The sequence below is a fragment of the Choloepus didactylus genome, chromosome 18, assembly GCF_015220235.1.
Source record: "Choloepus didactylus isolate mChoDid1 chromosome 18, mChoDid1.pri, whole genome shotgun sequence".
NCBI classification, from domain to species: Eukaryota; Metazoa; Chordata; class Mammalia; order Pilosa; family Megalonychidae; genus Choloepus; species Choloepus didactylus.
In genome coordinates, this window is record NC_051324.1 from 73,869,482 (window position 1) to 73,887,207 (window position 17,726).

Below are 17,726 nucleotides of genomic sequence, written 5' to 3' on the forward strand. Positions count from 1 at the left end.
TACGGGATTTTTGCAGAAGGAAATATATTTTCATACATATGTCAAGTTCAGGATTCACATGGAAAAGGTCACAGCCCAAATGTGGGGCTGCTATGGACAGAGCTTCCATGTGGAACTGAGAGCAGGACAATCAGCTTGTATTTGAATCCAATAAACTAAGGTTCAGGGCACATAACCTAGTTCCGGAACCTTGAGCCAAACGCATAAGCATCTTCCAGAGGCTATAGTTGGACACGACAGAGAAACGAGGGTAAGGGGACATTAGGGGCTTAGCTGTGACTCCCTTTCCACCTGTCCACCCATCACTCTGATTATCACCCACTCCCTGGAAAACCCCAAAGCCTTTGCCTCCAACAAGAAAGCATCCGTTTGTGGCATCTTGACAGCAAATATAAAAATCCTGTTTATTCCCCCCAAAGAGCCCAGGACGTAGGACCTGGGAGAAGAAACTAAACTTAAAGATGAGGCCAGGATCTCGGGCCAAGGAAGGACTAAAGCCAAGGGGCCAGGAGAAATGTGAACACAGCCAGGAGACCAACAACTGACCCTAAACTGGATTAAGTGCATCAGGCTTCTATAGGGTACAGATAAACGCTGATCCCTAAAGGTCTCCACTGCCTACGGAGAGTAGTAGAAGTCACCCTAAGACAAAAAGCAAGCCAGGAAAAACCAAAGCAAAACTTATGGACAACACCCATGAAATGCAACACAACTGATCTTGCTTAGGGAAAGCATTTTGGTTACCGAAATTGAAAAGTGCAATGGCATCAAACGGTATCCATAAAGCCTGTACTTTCCCTTGCTTCTAGCATGCTACAGAGTGGAATCAGCTCTGGCAGCATGGGTAAAGCGAAGCGTGCAAGCCAGCAAAGACACAGGCTGAGGCACATCTACACTAGCACGATTTCTACAATGGCCGATCCGGAAAGAGCACGGAGAAGGCAGGGCCGCATCTCGGTGTCTGCAGGCTCGTGGCCCAGGCACACTCGTGATGTCCATCAACTTTAAACCCCAGCAGAGAATCGCCACCCAGAGCTCAGCAAGAGGACATGCGGCTTTGGTTCTTTCTGCTCCTTTCTTTGTGCTATCCGAACGACAGAAGCAGCTGAGGGCAGAAAGTGAACATAGTTTTCCAGCGGCTCGATTTCTCCAACCCTCTGAAGATGGTCATGTGAGTTCCAAGGCAAGAGGAGAGGACCTGCTTCAGATCAGATCTCGGCAGACAGCTCATGAAGGCCGATTGTTAGAGATGCAAGACCAGGTGCACCAAGGGCAGACAGGTAATCAAGAGGAAAAAATCAACACCACTACTGCAGTGAATGGAAAAGCTTTCCTATCTTTGTCTGTATTTTGGGGGAGAAGGGCAAGTTTGTGCTTTCTTCGCTGTACACTGGCCTTATCAATATACATCAACACAACACAACACAATGTACATCAACAAAATCAGCCTCCACTGCTACAAATCCTTCCCATTCACGAGCCTCCCCTCCACCCTTGAACATTGTATGAATCTATGTAGCTCATCAGGGCCACCGAGAGGGAATTCCGGTCTGTGGAAAAAACTGGGGTCCCCCATTGGCAGCACAAACTAAAATCTTTACACGAAGTCTGGGTGGCCACGCAGCCTGCTTGGCCAGGGATCCCCGGTCAGCCTGCAAGGACCTGGCATCCAGCCGCGATGAAGATCAGGGGTAAATATGTCTAAACAGTGGATTCCACCTCGGGCTGTGATCGGTTTCTACCTGGTGGATTACACATACAATGAGTCAAAATGCAAAGCCAGGAAATTTTTACCAATCTAGCTAAATGTGAAAAATCCAAATGATGAGCCAAAAAAATTAAAAATGACAACAAGTGCTCCCTGTGTACCCAGCATTAGGTGCCTTATACAGTCCTCCCAACAAGCCTTACAGGTAGGTAGTAGTGTTGTTCCCATTTTACAGATGGGGAAACTAAGGCACAAAGGAATTAAGTAAATAGCCTGTGCTGGGTTAGGCTGTGAACCCAGGCAGACCACCTTGGAGGTCAGGAGCTTAACCCCTGAACACACTAACCCAAACAGGGACGCCAAGACCCGTCCGACTGTACATGGGTATGGACCCTCAACCGCCATCTTCTCAAATGCCCATATACCTTTGTAGGAAGCCCGAGAGGGTCTTTGCAGACTAAAGTTACCTGGTGTCAGCAGCTAGTGCTGATGTGGTCCCCACTCCCTAGCATTTTTCTGAATCGCTTGGCCGAGTGACCCACATTGCCTGGTCCAAAAAGAGGGGGCTGGGAGGTGGGTGTAGGTGGGCAGTATCTAGAAGCAGAGTGGTTTTAAGGGGCAGGCGCTGGAGCTGGGACATCCTAGCTACGGGACCTTGAGGAATTTACTTCTCCAAGCCTCAGCGTTCCCAGCTTTAAAATGAGGGTCGTGGCAGTGAAGTAGTGCATGGTAATTGGGAGCGATTTAGATAACCAGGATAATTGCTATAGGAGTAAATAATTCCACTGATAAGAGCTTTCTTTAGCCGTATTCTGAGATTTGCAGACCATAAACAGTCCACATACAAAAAAGGGCTACAGAAAAGACAGTAATCACAGCACCTTCCCATACTCGCCACAGGCAGCAGTAAATGAATTTTCTGACTAATAATAAAAGGCATCCCTCACTTGAATAATCCTTTATTTGCAAAAGGTTTCATGGTTCTTTAAAGTGTTTAATAGTCACTAATCAATTTTAATGTCATCTCCTCTAGGGAGGAATTTCTAAAACCAATGCACAGATTTTAAAAAGTTCTCCAGTGGCTCTGGGGCCGATTTGGAGCTGACAATACGCTCTATCACATGGCCATCTGAAGAATCCTAAGAAAGGAGATCCAGAGGACTAAGTCACAGGGTACAGTCAGACCCCCCTCTGAACTTGACCCCGGCAGCCAAACAAGCTTCACAGTGAGAAAACAGAGGCTAGCTTTCCATTCTGTCGCCTTCTATTTCCGAATCGGATCTGAACCAGATCTGAACCGGATTGTGGGCACACACGACACCGGCTCCCCAGTGCAGGAATAACGCGATTTCAAGACTCACTGCCTTCTGGCAGGTTTCCTTGGGTTATTTTTAGCCATCTTAAATTGCCTTTTTCTTTTCTTTTCTTCTCCGTTTTCTTAAGGAAAGAAAAAGGGGGAAGAGCCCAGGCCGAAAGGAAACGAGTTCCCTGAGGTAGTTCTTAGCCCAGACCACCCAACCCCAAAGGCCCGAGACGCTAAGAAACCGCGCGCGCGTTGGGGTGAGAAGCCCGCTTTGGGGGTCTGTGTCCCGCAAACGCCAGCCCCCCACAAGTCCCCATTCGCGGGCTCTGACAATCCAGCCAGACAAAGACCGCAAGTTCTCTGGTCCACAGCTCCACACGGGGACCAAGTTTCCCCCGAGGTGGACCCGCGCCCAGCCCAGGGTGTCCGCACCCGCCGCGGAAGGGGGCACTGCAGGCTCCCCGCTTCGTGATCCGGCGCCTCCCCGCCACCCCAGCTCCCGCTCCCGGCCCCGAACCCCTCCCGGCCGCGGCCGGACCCCAGCCCCCTCCCGGGCCCCGCCGCCGGAGGGCCCCACGCGCCCCCTCCCCACCTCCGCCGGGGACTCGCTGCCCGCTCCCCGGGCCGGCCCCCGGCCCTCGCCTCCCGCGGCCTCGGGCCAGGCCCGATACCCACCCGGTCACCGCGGCGGGTGCCGGAATTTCGCGCCGGCGACGGGAGCCGCCCCCGCCGCCGCCGCCTGCCGCCGCCACTGAGGCGCGGCGGGGCGGGGACACGCGGCCAGGCCCGGCCCCCGGCCGCCCTCGGGTCCGCCCCGGCCCCCGCCCCGGCCCCGGTCCCTCGGCCCTTGCCCGCCGCGTCCGCCCTCGACCTCAACCCCCGCCCGGCACCCGCTCGCCCTCGGCCCCCAGATGTCCCTCAGGACCCCCGCCCCCCGAGACCGTGCCGGCCGGGAGCCCCGCGCCCACCCCGGAGCGCAGGCAGGGCCCCCGCGCCCCCCGGGGCGCTCCACGAGTGCGCTCGGCCCCTCCGCGCCGCCCTGTGCTTCTGGATTGTTTGTTTTGGGGAGAGAGGGGAACGGCACCCACCTGAAGGCCACTGGGCACCCCTGCTCCCCCAGAGGGGCCTCAGCGCTGATCCTGGGAGGGAACGAAGGCTGAGCGCGCAGCCAGCGCGGGGCCCAGGCGAGGGTCCCCGGCCCACCTGCAGGTGCAGCCAGCCCCGGAGCCCCTCGCTCGGCGCCCCCTCCGCCTGCCACCCTGCGGGGGTCCCCAGGAACCCGGCACGGTCCCGCGTGGCACCGAGGTGCCCGGCCTGGAGTCGCGGCGATACTGTTTCCGCGCTGGAGAAACGAGCCTTCAGGCCCGGGCGGAGAGAGAGGGGGCGCGAGCTCGCACACTCGTGCTCAGGTCTGCACGCGGAGATGGCGGGCACAAAGGCCGCGCCGCGCTCGCTCCTCCCCGCCACGCGGCCCCCGCGGCGGCCGCCGGATGTTGACGCCGTCGCCTAGCGACGGGAAGATGGCGGAGCCGGGCGGGTGAGCGGGCGGGCGGGCGAGCGGGCCTTAGGGCCTTCCGGGCGCGCCCCCCGGTGGTCCGCGCCCCGGTGGCCCCACGTCCCCCTTTCCGGGCCCCCCTCGGGTCCGCTGCCCCTTCGTGCCCTCTCCCGCCCCCGCCCCCGGCCGCCCCCGCTCGCCCCCCGCCGCCGTTCCCTTTGTCCTTCCTCCTCACCGCCCCCGGGTCCCCGCCCCTGGAAGCCGGGCCCGCGCGCCCCGCGGTAACCATGGCAACCCCGGGTTTGGGGGCGGGGGCCCTGCCCGGGGGGCGCGGGGCCGCAGACGGGGGCGTCTTCCCCTGCGGGCGGGGCGGGCGGCAGTGGGGCGAGCCCGGGAGGGAGGGAGGGAGCCCTGCCTGCCACCCGCCTCCGGCGCCTTACGCTTTGTTTGCAAGGATAGAAAGTCTGTTTTAAAGAACTTGACCTTTTTACCGGAGACACTTCGGTATTGTCTGGATTTTTTTAAAGGTGAGTCTATACATAGTGAGCTGAAAAGAAGTCCGAGTTACACTGAATGAACAGGCTAGATGCAGAACAATATGGTATAGTGTTATCTAATTATATATATATACACACATACACCACATATATACACTTATGTTTTTAAATGTTTAGAAAAAAATTGAAAAAATAATGCACCTAGACATCTTACTATTACCAGTAGTATTCTCGGGAAGGGGAGAGAAAGTCTCAGGACTTCCATTGTCTGTATAACACATTCCCTATTAGTCTGATTTTTTTTTTATAGTGAGCTTAATTTTTAATTAGAAAAAAAATAATTGTTGAAATGCAAATCATGGTATTCTTGTACTATCTGAGTCCTGGGAAAACTAATGAGTTTTTGTCCATTTTCTGCAACTTTCTCTTACTTTGTGTTTCTTTTCCCCACCAAGCCAGGCATGACATAGTGCTGGGGTTAGTGACACCAAGAGGGAGAGACAGAGAATAAACAAGTAAATAAATAGATACACAGAATTTTAGCAGGTGATCCATGGAGAGAAAAAAGAAGCCTCTTATTTGAAACTGTTACATTGTTTCTCATAAAGCAGGTCTCAACTGGAAGGTGGATCCACTTCTGAAGGAGAGGAGGAACAGAATAATGACAACAACGGGGTAAGGTTGCCTCTGGGAAGCTTTATTCTGGGCTTGTATTTATGAGCAATTGAAGGGAGTGAGGACTAGCTCCAATAAATTGTATGACCCCAGTACCGCATACTAGAATAAACTTGTTCTGTTGCAGGGAAACTCATTTTACTTACACCCATTTTAAAGAGTTGGCGATTAGTCAGGAATGCCAAGGATTTCTATTTTTGGATTGTCCTGAGCTTTTTAGAACTCATTTTCTGTAATGAAAGGTGCAAAAAAAAATTATGAAAAACAGAGAGAGAAGATGAGTAAAAAGTTTGAAATATAATCTCTAGAAAAGCTAAATGCGGTTTTCTCCGTAGTACAATTACACGTTTAAGAATAAAACTGGAAGAGGCCCTTCATCCTTTGTTTCCCGACTTATTTCCCTGACACACCACTACAGGTCTCACTGTTGGAGAGGAGCAGCGATCAGAGAAGCGACGAGGCTGCTGGCACCAGAGAGCCTTCCGAAGGGGAAACCGCGGCAGAAGACGCCGCGCCCGATGGGGAAGTCGCAGCCGAAGATGAAGCTGCAACCAGAGCAGAATTCCCACTGGAAGGGGATTTGGAATCCAGTGTGGAACAGGCATCTGAAGGGGAATTCAAATCCGATTTGGAAGTTGTTTCCCCTGAAGGGAATGTCAGCTCTATAGACCTGTCTGAGGCAGACTTCAGTTCCGAGGAACAGTCTGCAGCCAGAGTTGGACCCACTTCCCTTGAAGATGCCTTCAGAGAAGCCACCAGCCCGTCTGAGGCAAGACAAGAGGGAGCTGCCTCCGTACAGCCATCGCAGCAAGGAGTGGAGTCTTCCGAGCAGATGGGCCAGTCAGCCTCGGTTAGCCAGATGGTGAGTAGCCCTGAGTTCTGTTTTATGCATTGTTTAGTGAAGAATTTAGGGATGTACCCTAAGAGAAATTGCAATCCCTGTTAGAAATTTCTTAGCAAACCTAGGTCTTGAGATCCACACTTGAATGCCAAGAGATTCTGGACTCTTCTTCAGTGTTTTCAAACCCAGTGTTGGTGACATTCCATGCCGATACCATGGAAGGTGTTCAGATTTCCAAGCCCTAGATCAGCACTGGTAAATAGGACTCTCTGCAAGGGTGGAACGCGCCTGTATCTGCAGTGTTCCAATATGGTAGCCACAAGCCATATGTGGCCATTGAGCACTCAGAATGTGGGTAGCGTGACGGAGGAAATCAAGCCTCAACCTTGTTTCACCAAATAGGGCCAATCATGCCTTTTATAGCAAAGAAATTCAGTTCAGAATTGTATGTTGCTTTTAGCTGTTGTGTCTCCTTGGTCTCCTTACCTCTGGAATACTCCTCAGTCTTTCCTTGATATTGTGACCTTGACATTTGTGAAGATCACAGGCCGGTTATTTTGTAGAGTGTCTGTCAGTTTGGATTTGCCTGGAGTTTCCTTGTTGACAAGGTTCAGCTTCTGTTTTTTGGGCAGGAATATCACAGAAGCGATGCCATGTTCTCCTTGCATCCTGTTAATTGGTGCATGATTTCAATTTGCCCCATTACCGATGACGTGCACTTTGATCGCTTCATCAAAAAGTGCCAGTCTACCAAGTGTGCACGGGTTGGATTGTGGACCCTGATCTGGCCCATGTTTTTGGTCGCGTCCACATTCTGATGGGTAGGGACCCGTTGTAAATAAGATCTCTCAAGAATTTACTTCCATTAAGATGTGGCCCTACTGATTGGGCTTTAATCCAGGTTACCTGAGCCCTTTATAAGTACAGTGAAAGTCAGACAGAGAGAGAAAACACAAGGGAAGAGCCGAGAGTTGGAAGTCAATGGACCCCATAAGAGAAAGAAGAAGCTGCTATGCGCATTGCAGTATGACAGAAAAGGCAAGCACCAAGGATCACCAGCAGCCAGCCCCAGAACACCACAGTCTTTGGAAAGAAAGCATCACCTTGTTGAAACAACAGGGATTTATTGGCTCACCCGTTGCATGGTATTTGTTTTAGCAGCCAGGAAACTAATAAAAGCAGGATTTATCCACAGAATGCAAGGATGGTTCAAGAAACAAAAAGCAATCAATGTAGTATACCATATTAATAGGATGAAGTAAAAAAAAAAAAAATAGAAACCCACATGTTCTTCTCAATTGATGCAGAAAAAGCATTTGACAAAATCCAACACCTTTTTGTGGTAAAAACATTCAATAAACTAGAAATAGAAGAGAACTTCCTCAACATGACAAAGGCCATATATGAAAAACCCACAGCCAGCATCATGCTCAGTGGTGCGAGACTGGAAGCTTCCCCCTAAGATCAGGAACGAGACAAGGATGCCCACTGTCACCACTGTTATTCAACATTGTACTAGAAATTCTAGCCAGAGCAGTTAGCCAAGAAAAAGAAATAAACAGCATCCAAGATGATAAGTGAGAAGTAAAATTATCTTTGTTTGCAGATGACATGATTTTGTATGTAGAAAATCCAAGAATCCATACAAAAAACTTGTTAGAATAAGCAAATTCAGCAAATTTGCAGGTTATAAAAATCAACAGGCAAAAATCAGTTATATTTCTGTACACTAGCGGTGAACAATCCAAAAAGGAAATATTTTTTAAAAACAGTTTGCAATAGCATCAAGAAGAATAAAATACTTAGGAATAACTTTAACCACAGAGGCAAAAGACTTGTACACTGAAAAGTGCAAAACATCGTTGAAAGATATTAAAGAAGATTATTATGTAAATGGAAAGACGTGTGTGTGTGTGTGTGTGTGTGTGTGTGTGTGTGTGTGAGAAATTGGATCTTGGAGGTGACTGTTTTCACTTTTTATTTATTTTTAAATGAAAATTTTAAAATAAGGGGCTTTTGAATTTTGTCACGATAGTGACTTAAGTGCTTCTTATCAATCACATGTCATTTTCCCTTTAAAATAGCAATCCTCAAACTCTTTGATTTCAGGACTCCTTTACCCTCTTAAAACTTGTTATGGATCCCAGAGGGCTTTTGTTTATGTGACTTAAATCTGTCAATCTTAGTATCAGAAACTAAAGCTGGAGAAGTGTTTACATATTGATTAATTCATTTAAAAATAACAATAAACCCCATTACGTTACCATAAATAACAGAACATATTTTTTATTTTTAAAAAAATCTATGTTTTCCTAAACAAAAAAAAAATTGGAGTGTGAATTGAGGCATTGTTTTCCATTTTTGTAAATCTATATAATGTCTGAATGAGACAGCTGGATTCTTCTATCTATTTCTGCATCTCATCTGTGGAAATATCCTGTACTCTCGTGAGAGAATGAGAGTGAAAAGGGTAAATAAGACCCTGGTTATGTTATGAAGGGTTTTGACCTGTGACCCCTCCAGAAAGGCTCTTGGGGACCACCCGGGTCCTGGACCTCGCTTGGAGAGCTGCTGCCTGGATGGCGCAGGGCCTGGGCTGCAGGCTGTGTGGGCACCAGCGTCCCTGCGTCTCCCGAACCCAGGCAGGTGGGGGGTGTGGACCTGGGCTGTGTCCAACCAGCTCAGCTCTGCAGGCCACAGGACCGTGAGGTGGGGGGGCAGGGGGGTGCTGTTGGAGACCGGATTCTAGAGCCCTTCCGGATGGACATCAGGGCAAGTGATCAGGGAGCCCCAGAGCCCCCACCATCAGCTGGCCATCCACGGAGGCCATCGCCCTGCTTGGCTTCCCGCCACGAGCGATGTCCCCTTGACAGATGTGCCTTCGCAGACGGCTCCTCTCCTTTGCAGCCTGGCAGTGGATTTCAACATCCCACGCAGCTCAGTCGGGCGGAACTTTGGGCTGATTTGTCCAGAAAGACCTGGTGGAGCTTTTCTCCCGGGCAGGGTGCTGGGAGAGTGTTGGGTAGACGCCCACGCTGTGGGTTGCTGGGTTGCAGGTACGCCTGGTGCTGGCCACCTCGGGTGCAGCCCTCGCTGCTTGTCCCGCTCCGTGGTCATCGGCCCCAGCCCTGGGCTAACAAACCCATCGGACCTGCCGGAAAGCCCTGGGATCCCCGTGAGCACCCGGGAGTTGGCCTTCCTGTTGGGGAGGTAGCCATCTTCTTCTAACAGCTTTGGACTTCTTAGAGTGGGGGTCTTGGGAGAGAGAATGCCATCTCTCCAGGAATGTTTACTCCAGCTGTGGGTCCTGACGTGGCCCTCCCAGAAAAGCAAGGGGAAAACGCCTCTTCCATATTCAACAAATTCAAGTTGAAACATTTTTAGTTACAAATAGGGCGTATTTTTGAGAACGTTTGCCTTCTGCTCAGTACACTGGCTGTGGTTTTGTTGTTGCTGGTAGTTGGTTCACGCGTGGATCTAGCAGGACTAAAGCGCCAGGTGCTCTCCTGGGCACTGAGGGTGCAGAGGTGGGTGAGCGGCCCCTCAGCACAGGGACACTCATGGGTGCTGTGCCAGCAGAGCCTCGGGAGAAGGATGGGGTCAGGGAGCCCTCGAGGACGCTCTCTCCGGGGCAGAGGCTCTCAAGCTGAGACTGCGGGGGGATCGGTTTCTAATTCCTGGGGATCGGGGTGGGGCCTGAGCATTTGCATTTCTCTAACATTCCCAGGTGCTGCTGGGCTGGCCTGGGGTCCACACATGGGGACCCCTGCCTTAGGGAACCTGACAGGCGACCTGCCCTCCAAGGGGTCTGCAGAGCTGAGGGTGCAGAGGAGGCAGCCGGATCCTCCTTGCACAGTGTTGAGACTTAGGGGAGGATGGCACCTGCTGTGGCTGGGTGCGGGGTGTTGGCTGGGTGGGGGGAGGGTGGCGAGCAGGGTAGGAAATCAGAGCCATGAGCAGGGACAACACTTTGAAAGTTTCTGTGCTGTACAGAAGTTGGGCTCTATTTGGAAGGGTGCAGGGAGTTACCACCATAAGGGATCATCACTAACAATCGATGTTAATGGATTGAAAGACTTGATACGGTGAAGAAGATAATACAACCCAAAGTGATATACAGGTTTAATGCAAACCCTATGAAAATTCCAGCAATTTTTTTTTTGCAGGAGTAGAAAAGCCATTCTGAAATTCATATGTAAATACAAGGGACCCCAAATAGCCAAAGCAGTCTTGAAAAAGAAGAACAAAGTTGGCGGACTCACACTTCTCATTTTCAAATGTACTACAAAGCTACAGTAGCCCAAACAGTGTGGTGCTGCACAAGAACAGGCATCTTGACCAATGGTTTGGAATAGAGAGCCCAGAAGTACACCCTCACGTCCACAGTCGATTGATTTTCAGCAACGGTCTTTTCAACAAATGGTGCTGGGAAAACTGGATATTCACATACAAAGAATGAAGTTGGACCCTTACCTTACACTATATGTGAAACTTAACTCAAAATGGATCAAAGACCAAAATTTAACACCTAAAATGAAATATCTCAAGGAAGAAAACATAGGGGCTAGTCTTTATGACCTTGGATATGGCAGTGGTTTCTTAAATATGGAACCAAAAGTACAGACAACAAAAGAAAAAACAAATAAATTGGACTTCACCAAAATTAAAAGCTTTTGTGCATCAAAGGACACTATCAAGAGTGAAAAGAACCTATAAGATGGGAAAAATATGTGCAAATCATATATATCCAATATGGGATTAACATGTAAAGAATATATATTCTTCAAAATATAAAAAAAAATATGGAGTAAAATAGAATAGAGAATTTCTACAACTCAAAAAAAAAAAAAAAAAAACAGTTTAAAAATGGGCAAAGGACTTGAACAGACATTTCTCCAAAGAAGATACACAAGAGGACTTTAAGCACAGAGAAAGATAGTCAAAATCATTAGTTATTAGGGAAATGCAAATCAAAAGCACAATCATGTCCACTAGGATGGCTATAATAAAAAATAAATAAATTTTAGCAAAAGATATGGAGAAATTGGAACGCTTGTGGATTGCTGGTGGGAATATAAAATGGTGCAGCCACTGTGGAAAATAATTTATTGGTTCCTCAGAAAGTTAAATATAGAATTAACATATGCCCCAGCAGTTTCACTCCTAGGAATACATAGCACCCAAAAGTTTTCAATTCGTGTACATTAGTCCCACAATAGCCAAAAAGTGGAAACAACCCAAGTGTCTGTCAGCAGAGGAATGGAAAAACAAAATGTGCTCCATCTGCACAATGGAGTATTATTCAGCCATAAAAAGGGAATGGCCACGACACAGATGAACAGAAAAACATTTTGCTGAGTGAAATAAGCCAGACACAGAAGGACAAAAATCGCATGATTCCACTTACTTAAGGTCCAGGATAGGTAAATTGATAGAGATGGAAAGCAGATGAGCAGTTACAAGGGACCAGAAGGGGAGGGAATGGGGGTCATTTCTGTTTGGGGTGATGGAAAAGTCTGGAAATAGTGGTGATGGTTACACAACACTGTGAATGTATTTAATGGTACTTAATTGTTTACCTAAAATGGTAAATTTTAAGATATATATGTTTCAACATTATAGAATATTGCCAGAAGCAAAAAAAGAAGGAAAAAAAGAAAAGACGTTAACCTTTCCTCCGCTGATTTGTAAAGTTAGTGTGATCCGAATAAAAAAATGCCTCAGATTCTTTTTTTCCTAGGGGAAAAAAGCGCCAGCCTTCTCCATGCTGAAGTTATTCTTTATGCCTCTGTAATAATAAGTATTTTGTGGGAGGATACTTTTTTTGTAAGAGATGAAAATGCGAGTCCTTCTGTCCTGAGATCTCTTTAGGTGTTTTACCAGAAACGCTTGCATGGAAGTCCCTCCCGGTGGCCCCCGGTTTCCCTTCCCACCGACCCGCTTCCACTCCCGGCAGCCTCCGCGGCCCCTGAGGCTGGGGGCCCCGGCAGCCTCGCCCTGAGCCCGCCCCCGGCCACCGTTCCCCAGCTCTCTTGGGTCTGCCGAGGCATTTCCCACGTGCCATCTGTTTTCCACTTTCCAAAATTTTCTTAATCATTCTGTCACCGTTTTCCACCTCTTTGTGAGTAATGGCCTCTTTCGCTATGGGGTAAATTCTTTGACTATGCTGCTGAATTCGGTTTGCTGGTATTTCATTGAGGACTTTTCCATGTATATTCATAAGGAAAATTGGTCCACACCATTCTTTTCTTGTGGTGTCTGTCTGGCTTCAGAGTCGGCCTAAGGCTGGTGTCCTAGAATGATTTACAAGTGTTTCCTCCTCTTTCATTTCTGGGAAGAGTTTGAGATGAACTGGCATTAATTCTTCTTTAAATGTTTGGTGGGATTCACCAGGGATGCCCTTTGGTCCTGGGCTTTTCTTTGTCGGTAGCTTTTTCATTCCCGATTCACTCTCTTTAGTTGATATAGGCCTACTCAAATTTTCTAATTCCTCTTGAGTCAGTTTTGGTGATCATGTGTTTCTAGGAATCTGTCTATTTCATCTAGGGTATCGAATTCATGGGTGTACAGTAGTTCATAGTATTCTCTTATAAGCCTTTTTATTTCTGTTAACTCAATAGTGATGTCCCCTCTATCATTTCTGATTTTAGTAAATTGAATCCTCTCTCTCTCATTCTCTCCCCACCAACAACACACAGTCTTTATATAAGTTTGTCAAATTTGTTGATCTTTTCAAAGAAACGACTTTCAGTTTTCTTTATTTTCTCTAATGTTTTCCTATTTTGTTTATCTCCACTCTGGTTCTTTATTATTTCCTTCCTTCTACTCACTTTGGATTTAGTTTGTTCTTTTTCTAGTTCCTCCAGTTGGAGGTTGAGCTCTTTCTTCGTTTTTAATGTGAGCCGTTAGAGCTGTAGATTTCCCTCTCAGCAGTGCTCTCCCTGCATTGAGTTTTGGATGTTGTGTGTTCATTTTCATTCATCTCAAGGTATGATTGTGACCTCTTCTTTGACCCATTGTTTAAGAGTGTGTTGTTAAATTTGCGGGTTTCCTTCCGTTATTGCTTTCTTTTTCATTCCATTGTAGCCAGAAAAGATACTTTGTATGATATCAGTATTTTTAAAATTTATTAAGAACTTTCAGAAGTATTTAACAAAAAAAAATGTACAGTGTCTTCACCTTCTAATTAGCCAGGAGATTTGAAGTGTGGGTCATCTCGTCATACAGCTGAGCTTATCCACCTTTCATCATCAGGTCTAGTTTCTCCCGGATCACTGGGAAACGGTTTCCAAACATGATCAGCCAGAATAACAAGGGAAAACCCTAGAGAGAGCCCCTTTTCCCTTCACCCCCAGCTGGTTCTCAGAAGCAGTGGGAGAGGGAGCCGTTGTGTGTAGTGGCTCAACCCCTCATTAGGGGAGCCCTTTGTGGACGCTCGGGAGGACGGAGCTGGGCAGGGGCTCCGGGCCCCGGGCTCCCCTGGTTCCGGATGCCTCCGAAATGATGTCTAGAGCCAGCTCCTCTGGGGAATGACGGTGAGCGACCCTGGTGGTGAAACTGTTCTCCATCTGCCGTGTACATTTGGGCACTTCAGGGGGCTGCTCCCCCCACGGACAACAGAAATAGCCAGCACCTGCCTCGGTGGCTTACACGAGGACTTCCTGATGTGACATTTGCAACCCGTTCTTGGGAGTGGGAAAACACTGCCTGTCAATACTAATACTGACCATCATCAGCCTGTTCTTGCAACAATAATTGCGGGAGTATCTTTTAAAGTGAAAATGGAGCCAAGAGGGAAGCTGTTTTCCCACTGAAACTTCCCTTAAGTGGAAGAGTTTGAAAGAAGAGAAGAAACAGTCCTCCCGGGGGACCCGTGTCCAGTTGGTGATCCCGGCCCAGGGTTTACCTGCGTGGGGAGTGGAACAGGCAGAGACCCTCCTGCAGTCCTGGGGGAAGGTTTCATACTTTGGCCAATTGCAAAGCCGCATAACCTTTATATACAAGCACTTTTCCGTTGCTTTAACAATCACATTGAATTTGAACACTGCAGCAACTCCAGCTCCTTAGGAAACACTAATTTGGTTTTGGTTGTCTCCGCTGTAGACGCAATCCCACGAAGACATGGCCTTTGCCCTGGCGGCGCATCACCGCCTCCGGCCGACCCGCGGGAGCAGTGTCCTGTCCTCCGATGCGGACGAGCTCTTCCTGGGCCTGGAGGAGCCGCTCGCCCTGCAGCCAGGTGCCACCTGCCTCGTGGGGTGCTCCCCAACCACCTTTGAACAATAGTGACAGAAAGGGACACCCTTACCGAGCGGGTACCTGTTTAATCTCCCCTAGTCCTACACTAACCAGGTGAGAAAGGACTCCAACAGTCACTAACCGACTTGTCCACATCACTAACCGACTTGTCCACATCACTAACCGACTTGTCCACATCAGCTGCGGAACCGGACCTTAACCGAGGTCCAGCGACACCCGTCTTAGCTTTTCCCGACTGCTAAAGCAAATGCCACCCCGTGGGGTGGCTTGAACAACGGGAATTTGCTGGCTCACGGTTTTGAGGCTAGAAGTCCAAAATCGAGGTGTCAGCAAGGTAACGCTTTCTCCCCAAGATTGTGGTTTCCCGGGCTGGCTGCGGCCATCCTTGGTTCTTGACTTTTCCGTCACGTGGCGATGCTCGTGGCGCGTCTTCCCCTTTCTCTCCCGGGTCCCGTGCCTTCCAGCGCCCGGCTGCTCCCCAGGGCTTCCGTCTCTGTGACCTTCTTCCTAAGGCCTCCAGTAGAGGGATTATGACCCATCCTGGTTCAGTGGGCCACACTTTATCTAAAAATAGCCCCATCAGATTTCCTATTTACAATGGAATGGATTGAGATTAAGAACATGCTTTTTTCTGGGGCACACAATTCAGCCGACCACAACACCCCAGCCCACAGTCGCCTGGCGGCTGTTTCTCACCACCTCCGGGTCACAGAGCGGGGGACTCTGCAGACAGCACCCCTCCCCCCAAATGCCGTCTGTTGGTGGAGGTGCAAAGGCTCTCCCTGCACATCCCCATCTTTTTACTTAGCTCCTGTATCCCAAAGGCATGTTGGGTACATGGACGTGCTGGTACAGGGATTTAATTTTTGAGTCACAAAGTGCAAGTTTGCTTATTCTTTATGAACAAAGTGCACGAATTGTCCCACTAACAAGCCCTGGCGGCATTCTTTGTTAGCGACATGAAGACAGCCTGTGTTTGAACTGGTGGAAAAGATAGCGGGGGTCTCTCCAGCTGGACCGGGAGAAAAGTTGACACTAGAGCCCCACTGGCAATTTCATTTCTTCTTCACCTTATTAGCTGTTTCCTCTTTTTTAAAAAATCAAATCTAGTCCAACAGTAAGTTGTCTCCTTTCTCTTCTCTCTGTGCTTATGTGTAAGTGTGTGAAATAAACTCCCATCTACCTTTACAATTTGATCCTTTTTAAAGGATCAGTGACTGTAAGCTATTGCAAGTAGCATTTGTAAACCCAAATCCATTTGCCTGCATTTTCTCTCTCATCAGGCGACACGAGGCTCACGAAGGCCGTTAGTGGAGGGTGGGACTCAGCTTCGCCCATCGACACCCCCATGGTCTGTGCTAATTCTAAATGTTTGCCACCTCCTCTCCCCCCACCCCAGACGAGCCGGATGCCCCCCCCAGGGAAGCAGCCCGGCCGCCGTTCCTGGACACGATCCAGCAGCTCAGCACGGCCGAGGAAGGGGCCCTGGCGGGGAGAGTGGAGTCGGAGGGAAGCGACGAGGCTGAGGAGGACGAATCCCAGCTGGTGGTTTTGGACCCAGACCATGTAAGCAAATAGTCCCAGGTTCTGCTTGGGCCTCAGACAAGTGAAGCACCACTTAGAGACATTATTCACGTGAGACATTTTGGCCCTTCTCTGACCCATCTCACCCGCTCCCCACCCAGTTCACCTGCACTGCTTGGGCCTGCTGTTTGTGGCTTGGCCTCTCCTTTGTGGGCCCTCAGCACAGGGGTTCTCAGCCTTGGCCCTGCTGGCCTCTGGGGCTGGGCCGTGCTCTCTCATGGGGCCATCCTGTGCAGGGCAGGATGTGGATCAGCATCCCTGATCTCTGCCTGCTGGGTGCAGGAGAGCTCCCTGCCAGTCGTGACAACCCAGATGTCTGCAGACGTTGCCCATTGTCCCCACTGAGAGCCGCTGTCTAGGTGTCCTGACCAGGTGTGAGTTCCTTTGTCCCACCCCTCTGGGCAGACGCCAAAGCAAACCCCAAGCAGATGAGCCGCTCTGGAAGGCCGTGGCTCTCCCCACAGCTGGGAGAAGGAGCCGCGGTTGGGTGGGGAAAACGCTTCGAGCAGGCATGAAGGCAAGGCAGCCACCAAGCTCTCCAGGTCATTTTGCCAAAATCCGCGCCCAGCTCTGCAGTGCCCAGGATGTCACCACAAGGCACATTTATTAAACCGAAGCATAGAGTCGAGGTCCCAGGTGGAAGCAGGGAGCATCAGCCAAGGGGACACCGAGGGGACTCAGTGACCTGGGAGAGTAACCACTGTGCTTCTCCGTTATTTAGCCCCTGATGATGAGGTTCCAGGCTGCCCTGAAGAACTACCTTAACCGACAGATAGAAAAGCTGAAGCTGGAACTTCAGGAGCTGGTGCGTACGTCCCCAGCCCTGGACCCCGGCTGGTTGCCTCTGTCCTGGTGACACAGTTTCTCTCTTGGGTGCAGGGCGTGGCCACCAAGCAAAGCCGAGCCCAGCGGCAGGAGCTGGGGGTGAACCTGTACGGGGTCCAGCAGCACCTGGCCCGCCTGCAGATGCAGCTGGAGAAGAGCCACGACCGCCACTCCGTTGCTGCCTGCCAGCGGCGGAAGGAGGAGGAGGAGCTGCAGGCCATGCGCGCCCGCTACACCAAGACCTGCCAGGCTGCCAACAACGAGCGCAGAAAGTGTAAGGCGGCTGTGCGGGTGCCCGGGGCATCCCCTGTGCGATCATGGTTCTGGGGACACAGAAGAGAGCCAGAGGCGTGCCCGCCCCGGGAGGGGGATAGGCCCAGATGCATCCAAGGGCCCCAAGCTAGAGAAAGTGGCAAACACCGGAACTGATGACAGAGGGGGAGAAACTCAAAAGCAGGAGAGGACGCGGGGGCTGCCATGGTCCCCAGGGAGGTGTGTCCGAGAAAGCAGCACAGAGCTGGAGGGGCCTGTGGGCCAGG

General features: G+C 50.0%; 2 protein-coding genes across 5 annotated transcripts in view; one reads left to right on the plus strand and one right to left on the minus strand.

Moving 5' to 3' along the window:
• The window catches only part of TBC1D16 (TBC1 domain family member 16), a 72,785-nt gene extending 68,328 nt beyond the window's left edge, over window positions 1–4,457 (minus strand). For 3 of the 4 annotated variants that reach the window (XR_005212622.1, XM_037808533.1, XM_037808532.1), the window contains exon 1: window positions 4,100–4,457. The gene's annotated coding sequence lies outside the window, so the exon portion shown is untranslated. The remainder of the gene's footprint in view (window positions 1–4,099) is intronic. The other variant, XM_037808530.1, reaches the window with a different exon arrangement.
• The window catches only part of CCDC40 (coiled-coil domain containing 40), a 51,623-nt gene that overhangs the window by 628 nt on the left and 33,269 nt on the right, over window positions 1–17,726 (plus strand). The window contains exons 2-9 of the mRNA XM_037810552.1: window positions 3,412–4,025; window positions 4,158–4,420; window positions 5,615–5,678; window positions 6,097–6,540; window positions 14,623–14,758; window positions 16,178–16,344; window positions 17,084–17,167; window positions 17,242–17,461. Coding sequence (XP_037666480.1) covers window positions 3,412–4,025; window positions 4,158–4,420; window positions 5,615–5,678; window positions 6,097–6,540; window positions 14,623–14,758; window positions 16,178–16,344; window positions 17,084–17,167; window positions 17,242–17,461 — 1,992 coding nt within the window. The remainder of the gene's footprint in view (window positions 1–3,411; window positions 4,026–4,157; window positions 4,421–5,614; window positions 5,679–6,096; window positions 6,541–14,622; window positions 14,759–16,177; window positions 16,345–17,083; window positions 17,168–17,241; window positions 17,462–17,726) is intronic.